Source organism: Branchiostoma lanceolatum, chromosome 2 (assembly GCF_035083965.1).
Source record: "Branchiostoma lanceolatum isolate klBraLanc5 chromosome 2, klBraLanc5.hap2, whole genome shotgun sequence".
NCBI lineage: Eukaryota > Metazoa > Chordata > Leptocardii > Amphioxiformes > Branchiostomatidae > Branchiostoma > Branchiostoma lanceolatum.
In genome coordinates this window covers 29121536-29134489 of record NC_089723.1, presented here as the reverse complement: position 1 = coordinate 29134489, position 12954 = coordinate 29121536, and the positions used below count along the sequence as shown (strand labels likewise).

Below are 12954 nucleotides of genomic sequence, written 5' to 3'. Positions count from 1 at the left end.
ACTCTGTACCGCCCCTCTATGCAGGTTCGTTTGGGACTTCATCATGCTGCTACTCCTGACAGCGAACCTGGTCATCCTCCCCATCATCATATCCTTCTTCAACGCTGAGATGCAGACACGGTGGATAATCGTCAACTGCCTGTCAGACGCCTTCTTTCTCATAGACATTGTCCTGAACTTCAGAACCGGCATCGTCCTACAGGACATGGCGGACGTTGTCTTGGACCCGAAACAAATCAGAAAACGATACTTTAAGAGTTGGTTCGTGGTCGATCTTCTCTCCTCCATTCCGTTAGATTTTATTTTCTTGATCATCAACGAAGGCATCCAGCCCGATCTGTACAAACTGTCCCGTTCCCTTCGCATCCTGAAGCTGGCGAAGATCCTGAGCCTCCTGAAGCTGCTGCGGTTGTCCCGACTGGTCCGATACGTGCGCCAGTGGGAGGAGGTGAGTTTCATGAGTTTTATAGTATTAGTTTTTTTTCATAGTTTTAGTTTTTTGTAAAACAGTTTTATTAGGTTTATAGACTTCCATTTGGTTTTTGTGTGGCTGGTAAACGAACCGGAAAATGATTTAAGCCAGAGAAGCATCAGTAAAATGATCGCCGAAATGGGCTTCATCGGGTCCAATTTTGGATGAATCACGTTCATGACCACTTCCGCCCTCATTCATATTCCGGCCCTACTGTGTACAATTTTGTGGTGATTGAAAAAATAGATTGATGGCCCTTCTGTGATTATACTATTTTGTGGTGATTAAAAACAAATTGTTGGCTATACAAATATTTCATCAAACTTTAAGCTTTACTATAGCTAAAAATACCCAAAACCCTAAAAAAAAGGATTAGAGCAATATTTTGATATTTACATGAAAGTGGAGAAAAAAACAAGCGGTAGCATAGCATGCATGCATTGTGTTTTTAATAAACACGGTTAATCGTAAGTCTTAGTCTTGATAACAGCATTTCTGATAACAAACGTCATCAAATGTCAATGAAGGATTTGATGTATAATAGCATCTGATTATCAGTGTTTGGGCATAATGATATTTATTTTTCAACGACCGACATCAGCCTTTGGGACTTGAACAAACGCGGATCGCAGTGCTTTGATTAAAATCTTTCAAACCTGCATATATACATGTATCCAGCATATAGATACATTGGCTATGGGATGAAAGAAACGTTGAGCTTAATTATACAAATTTGGGTGCATGGAATACGCAATTTCACAAAGGAGATGTATAATAAAAGGTAACATAAACTGCACCAGTGAACAACCAAACGAGCAAATGCTGCTTAATTGCACACATTTGGTTGCATGGAATACGCAATATCACAGGAGATAGATGATAAAAGTTAAAATGAACTGCACCATTGAAAAACTAAAATAGCATATAAAGCATAATTGTACTATCATAACGTGGTTGAAACTTGCCTTCATTCAGAACTGTGTCACACAAGTGTCATTTTGCGTCAATTTCTTTACGTACGCTAATCGCGAAAGCACTGTAGACTATTTAACGAAGCATTGCCTGCGAAGGAACACCATTGCAAAATTGAGACTAACAGTAAGAGTATAAGTATTCGGAAGAAAGATAGATGGCTGCCTACCGAGTGAAGGATAATGTTCACTGGGAATTGCACATAACCCAAGTTTTAGAACCGCAGACTGCTGAGTTATGGTCTACAACTTTCAAACACCGACCATCAGTCATCCACGCCTGTCATGACCTTCCCTTAGATTGGAAAACAAACATTCAAGGTCAACCTGCACCACTGGCCATAAGATAAGATATACGGCAGGCCAACAACTGCAGGGCTATTCATAATCTACACATGAACACACACACATTCAGAACGGAACAGGCGTATTTCTGACGAATGAAAACAATAAGTAAACCGACGAGGCACTCAAAGAAGTACATAATTATTTCGTATAGCATTCATCTTCATTGCCAACCAATGAAAAGCGGATGCAACGACGTCTAGCAAAGTTATACTTGGCGTAGATTTACATACTATCTCATGTATTTATTACATTAGGTTCTATGTCGTTTCAATGTTGTACCTTTGCACATGGAAATCAATAATTAATAAATAATTCATCAGTCTGTACTTTGGATGCGTGGCGAAGATTGCACGTATCATCCCAATAAGACATTCTTTATATCTCACAGTCTGACTCTCTATACGAATTTGAAGGCCTTCTACGTACTGTTTGTTTTGGAGGCCGTCCTAGTTTGAACCAGTTCTATCCAGATGAATTCTAACATGCGCACGGCCTAATTGACAGCCTGTTCAGTTGTAATTGTAGCGGGAGATCTCGCAGATGTCAACAAGGTTAGTCTGCGTCTGGCAATTCAGCAGGCAGTTGACCTTCAACGCCCTTGAATTACTCAGAGAGACTTCCGGCAGAGTATGAATTGAGTAGGACGATTTTTCCAGGAATTCTATGCATTCTATTCTATCCTAGTCTGCAGTCTGAATTGGCTGTTTTCAACATTCAGTTCAGCTTTAATGATTTCAGTACCTTTCAAGAGGTAGCCGCAAGAAGTCACAATTATAGTGTTGAATGTAGGTGCTACAAGTCCATGTCTGGGTGACGATGTCAGCGCTCTATTGGGATATGTGCTTGCCATCTTGCGCGCTTATACTCTATATCCAATATAAAGTACCTTACGTTTCAAAGCGCTATACTAGTCACCCACTCAAGATCGTATCTCTCGGTCTTGACTTGGCAAATGACATTACACTGTTGGAATGATCAAATGTCGTTGAGAATCTCACATAAAAATTAGAATGTAGATGAATGAACAGCAGAGAGTATGATGGATAATGAATAAATCAAGCAAAACATGTTAAACGGTGGACAAGAATTAATCACTGAGATGGCTAACATAATAGTTACACACGTGCATACGAATTATCTTCAACAACTACAGGCGTTTAGGGAGTCGCAGTATTATCGTCCTCACAAATGCACAATAGATATTAACAAAGCAATATACACAACAACATAGCACGTTACAGCAACATAGCACTTTTTTAAACAGGAGTATTTTTTGCTTTTCTTGCAAGAGAAGGCATGCAATCTGAAGACTCACTCACAGATTGGTGTTGGTTGACATGACCAGCTAATTTGTCTATTCTTGTTTTCTCTTCCCTGCGGTCTGTCTTCGTTCCATGTCACCCTTGTCTTCGTTACGTCAGATGTTGACATTTAAGGTAGGTTGTCACATAAATCACCTTTGCCTGTCCTGCATGGTGAAATTGTCCCTAATGGAGGTGCTCGTGTGATGTTTTGATGATTCCAGGCTCTGATTCCCCCATCAACCCCCTCTTGTGTATTCACATCATGTGTCCTGTTTTATCATGAGTCACTGTTAATGCCTGAAGTCAATGGAGGAAACGGCATCTTTTAGCATTCATTAATGGTTTTACTTCCATTCGGTGATGCTGAAAATGAGGTTCTCAGTTTGTGTCAGTCTTTGGGCACAGGGTGCCTTGCTGTATTTTAAAATAGACATGGTATCTTTCGGCACCTGTGGGATAAGGGTTGAAGGTGGAATTTGATGCTACACTGGCGACGGACCTGCAATTAGGTAAATATCACTAGATAATGATGGTGTTGAAAAGAGTTGGCATCTGTATATTAGCAGATACATTTATTGCAGTATGAATAAATATGAAGGTCTTGTCATCTCAAAAGTGCAGGCAATTTCCCATGTGGTTGGAAAAATGCGAAATACAATTTGTAAAAGGTCAAATTGCTTCCAGTATTGCGGAGTCAATTCGACGTCTTCAACTGCACTTGGGAAAAGTGTTATTACCCAGCAGATGGAAAACATTATCGACATTTACACGGAAATAAATGCGTTGAAAATCATTGCATGGTGACATACAAAGAATACCAACTGAGGACCATAAAACATGCACAGACGATTTAAAGCAGGACGTCTGTAGAACACAGACACGGATTAACTCATTCAAGTCAATGACGTCTTTTATTAAGAGCATTTGTGCCCCAAAGTAGATTGTCATCTATTTTGTATCGTTTCCAAGAAACGATCATGTTATCTGTGCTTTCTTCTCTCTAAGTAGATATTTGGAGGGTAGATTGTGTTAGTGTTCTGTCTCCCCCATTTTCTGACTGGTTTCACATGGCAATCCGTCCTGCTTTTATCTGCTCGGAGATTATGCTTTTGTTCTTTTTCAACCCAGATACATGAACACAAGTCATCACGATGGTCAAAAACTGGTCCAAAAATTCCCACTCGTAGCACATGAATATTGATGATTTTAAAATGCCAATCACGCTTATCTGCACTGGCAACTGCCTGTGATTGGTTGACACTTTTACAGGCGGGCCGCAGCAATGTTTACCTTTCTATCTCCCCCCTGTTGCTTTTTTCCGCGAACCGTCCTATTCATATGCGTACCAGCAGACAGTCTCAATTGTTCTTACATAACACAATTTAACAATACCAAGAGTGGGCATGATTATTTCCAGCATACTTTCGTTCATCTAGTGGTCAAAGTTCCCATATACATGTACAAGCAATCCTAAGCTGGCGCGTGCCTGACAAAATCGGAGGGTTTGTAGTTTTGAAGGCCAGGCCGCAAAATAATGATTAAAGATGGCGCCAGCGGAAACAGACTACTGTAATATAGGTCGAAGTTTAGCTGTAAGCATGATTGTTTTCTTTATAAAATTGTAAAACATGCCCACGTATTTGCTGTTACAGATTTTTTCCAATGAATGTATAATAATTTGAAAACATTTGACTTCACAACGAACCAAAACTGAGGCGTGTGTGTTTCTTTCAAACAAACTGATTGCCCATCCTAAGAATGAAATATCACAAGCGGAAGTTTGAATATTTGTAAAATCTTTTCGGCCAGAAACTCTTCACAGAAAACGGTCAGCAAGGCAAAATAGTTCTAAAGGCTTGTCGAATATCTTTTACACAGGGACTGAACACATTGAATTCAAGGCAAGAGAGACCATTCAAAACCCCACGATGTTTACTTGTTTTCGTTGAAATTTTTTCATAGAAATAACAAGAGTAGTACTTACTTGCTTCCATAGTCAGTCTCAAGTCAAGTACACATGGAAACAAATTCTCGGCTTCATCACAAGAAGAGCACAAATCTGTTAATGTTCTAAACATAACGTTTAAATAATAAAAATCAGAAACAAAATCTTAGTTTTAGTGTGATACAAAATGTAATGGTCTTGATGGAACGGCCCAAGCGGCGTGTAAAGCTTATAATTTGTCTGTACATGTAGGTAACTTAAATTGTTTTTAGCCTTGTCCAGTACCTTCCAAGAGTAACTGGTGTACTGGAAAAATATGCTCGCCCTCGTGTTTGAACTGAAATAATTGACCGCTGTTTGAAAATATTCCCGTTCAAAAATAGTCGCCAGCCATTTCTTTTGTTCTTCCTGAGCTTGGCTTGGAATCAAGACACCCGTGAAGTAAAATCAAAACGCTAATATGTCCAGACACATCTTGGAAGGATTTTTCCATCGGTGCTCAATTTGTCGACCGAGCTTTCTTTGAAGTAAAGATAATCACGAGCTGGCGTTTGTACTTTTCCGAAAAGGTTCTTTGTAACAAATTGCCGACGCCTGAAGTTGTTACGTCATTTTGTCCCAGCATGGGTAAACAAGAAACACAAACACCTTTTATTTTCAGAACATATATGTTACCACGCAAAACATTATTTGATCTCTGTTTCTTTTATTGAGATATTCTTCTGTGATACATAACTTGACATGATATGTTGTTAAATGTAGAGTTCAAACACACAGCCCTCAAGATTCCCACCTACATTACAGTAGGCTGTCCCAATAACTCGATATGACGCCGCCGCCATATTGGATGCTCCGCCGCTCCAAATCTAAACCAAACAGACCGATTTTTTTCATGATTTCCCGCCAGTTATCAATACAAATAAACATCGTCACACCCTCGTCATCGGTAACATTTGGGTCGTTTAGAACGGTCGCAAATCAAGTTTGTCACGGTCGCGATAGGCAAACTGTGACGTCTCGGACAAAACGCAGTAACATTCTTGTGTTAACGGGAGAAAACTGATCGAAAAAGAAACGGTCATCTTGAGCCAAGGGGTGTCTTGTAAACCCGGTCGTTGATTAATACGATGTTTGACTGTATTAATAATATGTGTTTAGGTTAACAGTCTCACAATGATACCAGGCCGTGTAAAAGAACAACTAATGCGAAATAAAGAAATGCCTAGGAATGTAGGATAGAAACACAAGCTCAGCAAGTATATAATATAATTCAACGTCCGGAATCATTACCCAAGGAAATGAAATCACTGAAAGATATGGAGAAACTAGGGTCGCCCAGAACTTAGGCTATAACTTTCGGGACCAGAATACAGGGTACACACGCTGAGTGATCACCGAATTCACAAGTTGAAAATCGCGCTCAAAGCGCAGGTAACAAAGGCGCAATTTGCATGAAAGCGTGCTCGCAGACAATGGGGCGCTAATAAGGCTCTGTGATCCAGGCCGACAGAACTCATTATAACTCAACATCATGTTGTAGTACCGCGTGGAAACTACAACATAAGGGTAAACCTCATATCTTGTCCAATATCTTCAAAAATGCATGGTAACTTTTGACAAAAATGACACCGATGGAAAGAACAACATATCGCCGCCATGTTGGCTCATTTGCATGCCATCCATAATCGGCTATCTGGAACTATGGGAGAAAACGTACCACAAAATTGTCGAAATGAGTTAAAAATGCAAAGACATCAAACATATTCGGTTTAGACCTAATTTAAGGACCTACATTGTATTAATAAAGGCTTTAACTGAAGATTGATATATATTTCTTAGAACATTACCTTGCTTTAAGGTCAAAGTTTATTAACCGGAGGTGACTCTTTAGCTTAGCTTAAACGCCCAGGGACGCGGTTAATTTTCATTTGTCATTTCCTACCTCCTACACATTTGTAACGCCGATAAATCGTATTTGCGACTGCTTCTTTTTGTTTTATACTGTAACCATCGAATCAGGCATTAAACTTGGGTGTTTTTTTACATCATTTCTAAGATCTTTTATGCACTGCCGTGTGGGCTCTGTGACCCAGCGGGTGGGTGGAGTACTAATCAATGGGCCCTGAGAACAAACAGCTAGCGTTTAGACCATCGTGATTCCCCTTCATGATAGCTAACTGATTTATTCAAACTACTTTTACAATATCCCAGCCACAGTGGATTCAATTTAATGTGTATTCCTATCAATGAATGAATGGGTTTCTTCTAAGTCTGTGATATGAATGTTAGTTTAGTTCTTTCCCTACCCGTCCCTTGCCCACACAACATTCTTTCTTGTGGTTACAATCTAGTGCATGTGCTTTCAAACTGGTACAGTTATGATATTATCAGCACCATGGACGGAAATGAGTTTCCTGTATATCCAACATTGGTATTGTGTTATCAAATGTTGAACAGATGTCCTTCTGCCTTTGTGATACTAAGTATGAATGTGATTTTAGTTCCTAACCCACCCATCCCGTGTCCACCATCAGCACCATGGACAGATATGAGTTTCCTATATATCCAATTTTGAACGGATGTTCTTCTGAGTTTGTGGTATGAATGTGATTTTAGTTCTTTCCCTACCCATCCCTTGTCCACACAACATTCGTTTTATGGTCACAATCTAGTGCATGTATTTTCAAACTGGTACAGTGTGAAATTATCAGCACCATGGACGGAAACGAGTTTCCTGTATAATAGTATCCAACATTGTGTTGTGTTATCAAAGGTTGAACAGATGTTTTCCTAAGTTTGTGATATGAATGTGATTTAAGTTCTTAACCCAGCCATCCCTTGTCCACACAAAATTCTGTTTATGGTCACAATCTAGTGCATATGCTTTCAAACTGGTAGTTAACACAGCAATGTTATTAGTACCATGAGTTCCTTCTATGCTATCAAAGCTATCAAAGCTTGAATGGATGTTCTTCTAAATTTGTGATATGAATATGATTTAGGTCAACACAAAATTCGTTTTATGGTCACAATGTAGTGCATGTGCTTTCGAACTGGTGCAGTTATGATATTATCAGCACCATGGATAATTTGTGTTATCAAAGGTTGAACAGATGTTTTCTAACTTTGTGATATGAATGTGATTTTCGTTTCTTAACCCACCCATCCCTTGTCCACACAATATTCTTTTTCTGCTCATAATCTAGTGCATGTACTTTCAAAGTGTTACGGTTGTGAAATTATCAGCACCATGGACGGAAATGAGTTTCCTGTATAATAGTATCCAACATTGTGTTGTGTTATCAAAGGTTGAACAGATGTTTTCCTAAGTTTGTAATATGAATGTGGTTGTAACCCATCCATTCCTTGTCCACACTACATTCTTTTTGTGGTCACAATGTAGTGCATGTGCTTTCAAACTGGTACAATTCAAACAGCAATACCACCAGAACCACGGACAGATATGAGTTTCCTATCTATCCAATTATGGACGAATGTTCTCCTGAGTTTGTGGTATGAATGTGATTTTAGTTATTTCCCCACCCATCCCTTGTCTATTGCATGTGCTTTCAAACTGGCACAGTTGCAACAGCAATATTACCAGCACGATGGACAGATATGAGTTTTCCTTCTATGCTATCAAAGTTTAAACGGATGTTCTTCTAAGTTTGTGATATGAATGTGATTTTAGTTCTTTCCCCGCCCATCTCTTGTCCATACAAAATTATTGTTGTGCTCTGTATCTATTGCATGTGTCTTCAAACTGCCACAGTTAGAAAGGCCATTCCATCAGCTCCATGAACAGATACGAGTGTTCTGTGTATCCAATATTGTGTCATTTAAGTTTGGGCAGATGTTTGTGATATGAATGTGATTTCAGTTCTTTTCCCCACCTATTCTTTGCCCACACAACATTCTTTTTGGGCTCTGTTTATATTACATGTACCTTTAAACTGGTTAGAACCCCAACACCACCAGCACCATGGACAGACATGATTTTTTCATTGTATCCATTATGTTGTTTTGTTTCCAGAGCTTTCCACTGTTTGGTGCCTAATGTAGAAAGCAAGGACTAGGTAGCAAAATTTTGAGGTAATATCAGTCATGTGTAGTTGAACAACAATAACATCAGCACCTTGGACAGATATGACTTATCCATGTATCAAAAACTATTTGCTGTCAGAGATGAATATTTCTATGCCTACCATAAAAAGTGAGGGAAAAGTAGCAAAATGTTGAGGTAATATCAGTCATATGTAGTTAAGTCAACAATACAAACAGCACCGTGGACAGATATCACTTGTCGATGTATCCAAAATTGCGTGTCGTCAGAGATGAGTGTTTTGATGCCTACCATAGAAAGCGAAGGAAAAGTAGCAAATTTTGAGGTAGTATCAGTCATGTGTATTTAAAACTGCAATAACATCAGCACCGTGGACAGATATCACTTCTCGATGTATCCAAAATTGCGTGTCGTCAGGGATGAGCGTTTTGATGCCTACCATAGAGAGCGAGGGAAAAGTAGCAAATTTTTATGTTATATCAGTCTTATCAATTCATTCCTATTTGGATTAAATGCAGGAACATTTACTAATTGATGTTACTGTCGAGACATTTAGATAGACATGATCCGCCTGTCGCGACACTAGGCTTCGTCTGCTTTGATTCTAAATTTGAATTGGTCAGCCTTATATATAAACGACATTTCAATGTAACGCACCAGCTAAATATGTCCCTTTTGTTCCCTAACTGCCATCTTCCCTATAGTTAGATGCCTCAATGGAACAGGAAGACCTCCACTTGACAGTACCAGAACACAAATGAGCCACATCTCGCTGCCGGTAAATTGTTGCCGCACTTCCTGTTTTCGAGAGCAGCAAAATAACGGAAGGGGGCTTTCTTGTTAAAAAACGTTTGCTCCCTCTGGTTGTCTCTGGTTGTTAGGAAATCGACCACTTTAGCCTTGGCATAAGGAAATCGAGTATCCATCTTGAGGATTTGGAAGAAGCCCACACAAGACGTTGTGGGTTGATGATACAGGAGAGGATAAAGCTAACTGAGTCGGATGGTTCGCCATTATCTCTCTGGTCCTAATGCCTCTATCTATTATTCCTCCCTTACTCTCCCGCCCTCACACATCCGGATGAAGGTGTCAAAACGAGAGCCACAGTTTTGATGTGCATGATATTCAACATGTTGGCCGCAAAATCATTTAGCATTAAGACAAGAGTAAGCTGCCCTGTTAAAGTGAACAAGGTCAGTCATCCTAATTTAGTACAGATCTAGCTAAAAATATCCTCTACTGGAAGTACTACACCATTCTGATATCACTTTGCAAGAGTACTCAGCATATATTTCGGGCAATAGACCCATACTTCAAAGGTTAATTACTTGCTAATAGATGCAGGTTTCTTCATGACATTTTTCCTTACAGTATTCCTCAGCTAGCTGCTGAATGCCACCAAACAAAGAATTTATGACTTAAGTTCTCAATGTTCTTGATATAATTGGAGAGATTTCCTTGGAGGAGTAGTAAAAGCTACATTCATTCATCTTACCAATACATGTCTATACACTAGCTCATTCGTCTTGCAAGCAATATCTGAAGGCTGTTTGTCTGTGACCGGTTCATCTATATTTCAAAGAATTACCTCTCTTGTTCCTCTTGGAAAATCTTCAAAACATTCCTGAGTAATGGCGCATTTGTTCTTCTTAAGTTGATCGTGGCTTCCCTTATCAGTGACGTTGTCCTTACGATCACCTTATCTCCCAGTCACATGCTCCTGCCTGGATTCTGTCTTGGTTCCTTCCTATAACCTAAGATACGCTGGAGTCATGCCAAGATCCACAATCTCTCCTTTCCCATTACTAGCATACAACCTTGTCTTGACTTCGCCCTCTATTGAACCGTTCGAAAATTATCTTCACCTCATTAACATGTTAACAATTCACAGTCTTGGTTTAAAACCTGGTTACTCCAGTCCTTCCCTTTAGTCACTGACGAAAGACAACAGAAACATTCTGAAACGTCTGTTTCCAACTTTTATCCAGTTGTTTGAGTATCTGTCATTTGGCGTATCTTATTACCTGGAGTCTAAACTTTATCAACGTCTTATTTCTCATTCTTGTACCATTCGATCACTGCCATACCCGATTCCCTGCGGCCTCCCTCAAGTCACCTTGCGCTTGCCCTTCCCGAGTACCAGCCATGCATCCGTCCATCTACATCTCTGTTATCAGTATGTTCATGATTGCCTGCCTATGTTATTCTTGTACCTTCCGGCTGTCCTCGCAAGCATGGAGTTGTGCCTCCTGACGTTTGTGTATTGCAGCTGACAGCAATCAATAGCTACAAAGACAAAGTTTCCGGTAAATGTACCCATGGGTAAATGATGTCGTGCATGCATTGATTACCTTCTTCTCGTGATGTTTTGCCCCTAACCATGCACTGTAGTTGACTACATAATTTCACATGTTGCCAAAAGGCTTACTCAGCAAGGAGGTTTACCATTGCAAAATATTACCTACAGTGTTAAACATTGATTTTGTCTTTCAGTTGCAAAGGTATAAATGTATCAATGTACTGTATAAAGGAATCAGTAAAATCACACAACATCCAACCTATCCTCCTCATACATACAGATCATTTGCATCTTTAACTGTTACAGTACATTCTAGTGTCCAACATAGGTTTTGTTTGCAGTTGCACAGGTTAAGTCAAAGTGATCATCAACATTACACGGCATCCAACCTATTCCCTTCATACCTCCACACCCAGTTGAACTACACGCCTCGCAGTAAGGCATGATTTTTGGATCGAAAGTCCAATGCAAATACTGTTCACGACCTTTCACCCTCAAAAAGGTTAGAAAACATAGTGTCAAACTTTCAGACATAGATGGATGTACAGGGCTTCAAGCCATTGTAGTAATTAGATTCAGGTAGAAGAGCATTTTTCGATCTTTCCTGTAAAGAATCAAAATGACTTACGTTTTGACTTGATGGTGACAAGTTTAGAGAGCCAACAATCCATTTAATCTAGGCAAAAGCAAGGTGTCTTTGTAGATTATTTATTCTACAGAATCTCTGTTAATCTCTGATCTTGTAATGAGGAAAGTACATTTGGTAATTTTCAATGAACTAAAAACAGTAACCAAAGAACAGTTTAATATCAATGAATAGAACATTTTGATAATGATATTTAGATATATTGAAGGTACAAGTCCTGCCATAGGACACTGTTCTATGAGACCACATACTGGTAATAACTTGTTTTACACTAAATCATGTCAATGGCAGCTTCAAATGTATTTCATGCAGATCTTCAACTTCGCAAGTGCCGTGATTCGCATCTTCAACCTGATTTGCATGATGCTGCTGATTGGGCACTGGAACGGGTGTCTACAGTTCCTCGTGCCCATGCTGCAGGACTTCCCCGATGATTGCTGGGTCACCAAGAACGAACTGGTGGTGAGTACGGATGTTGCACTATTTATTTTTAGTCATACCAGTGTTCTCGCGAGCCCTGAAGTTTTTCCGTCATCTTAATTTTGTTTGACAGAAGACCATGTACATGTGGAGTGCCAAATCCTAGGGGGGTCCTGGGAAAAGGTTGAAATCCGGTCCTCTAAAAAACTGTTTTCTACATTTGAGGGGCAAATTTTGCTGGTAGACTAAGTTTAGTTTAATGACATCACTTTGGGTGAAAAATTAAACAAGGGTTTCAGGCTTAATTTGGGGCCATTTCATACTTATAAGACACCTCACATGGATGTCCCTATAGCTCAACTGCTAGCAGCCTCAAGTTGAGCTCTTGGTTCCAATTAGTTGGTAACTGGTTCAATCCTGGGTCAGGACATCTTGGTTGGGGCAGTACCCGTCTTTTGATAGGGACGTAAAATGGGGGCCCTGATG

At 39.7% G+C, this 12954-nt stretch overlaps 1 protein-coding gene across 4 annotated transcripts in view; it reads left to right on the top strand.

Annotated features, from left to right (window-relative positions):
* LOC136428438 (potassium/sodium hyperpolarization-activated cyclic nucleotide-gated channel 2-like) overlaps window positions 1-12954 on the top strand; it is a 38791-nt gene that overhangs the window by 12977 nt on the left and 12860 nt on the right. For 2 of the 4 annotated variants that reach the window (XM_066417935.1, XM_066417932.1), the window contains exons 3-4: window positions 25-448; window positions 12340-12510. In XM_066417935.1, coding sequence (XP_066274032.1) covers window positions 25-448; window positions 12340-12510 — 595 coding nt within the window. Of the gene's footprint in view, window positions 1-24; window positions 449-3212; window positions 3228-12339; window positions 12511-12954 lie in introns of all 4 variants that reach the window. The other 2 variants (XM_066417933.1, XM_066417934.1) reach the window with 2 other exon arrangements.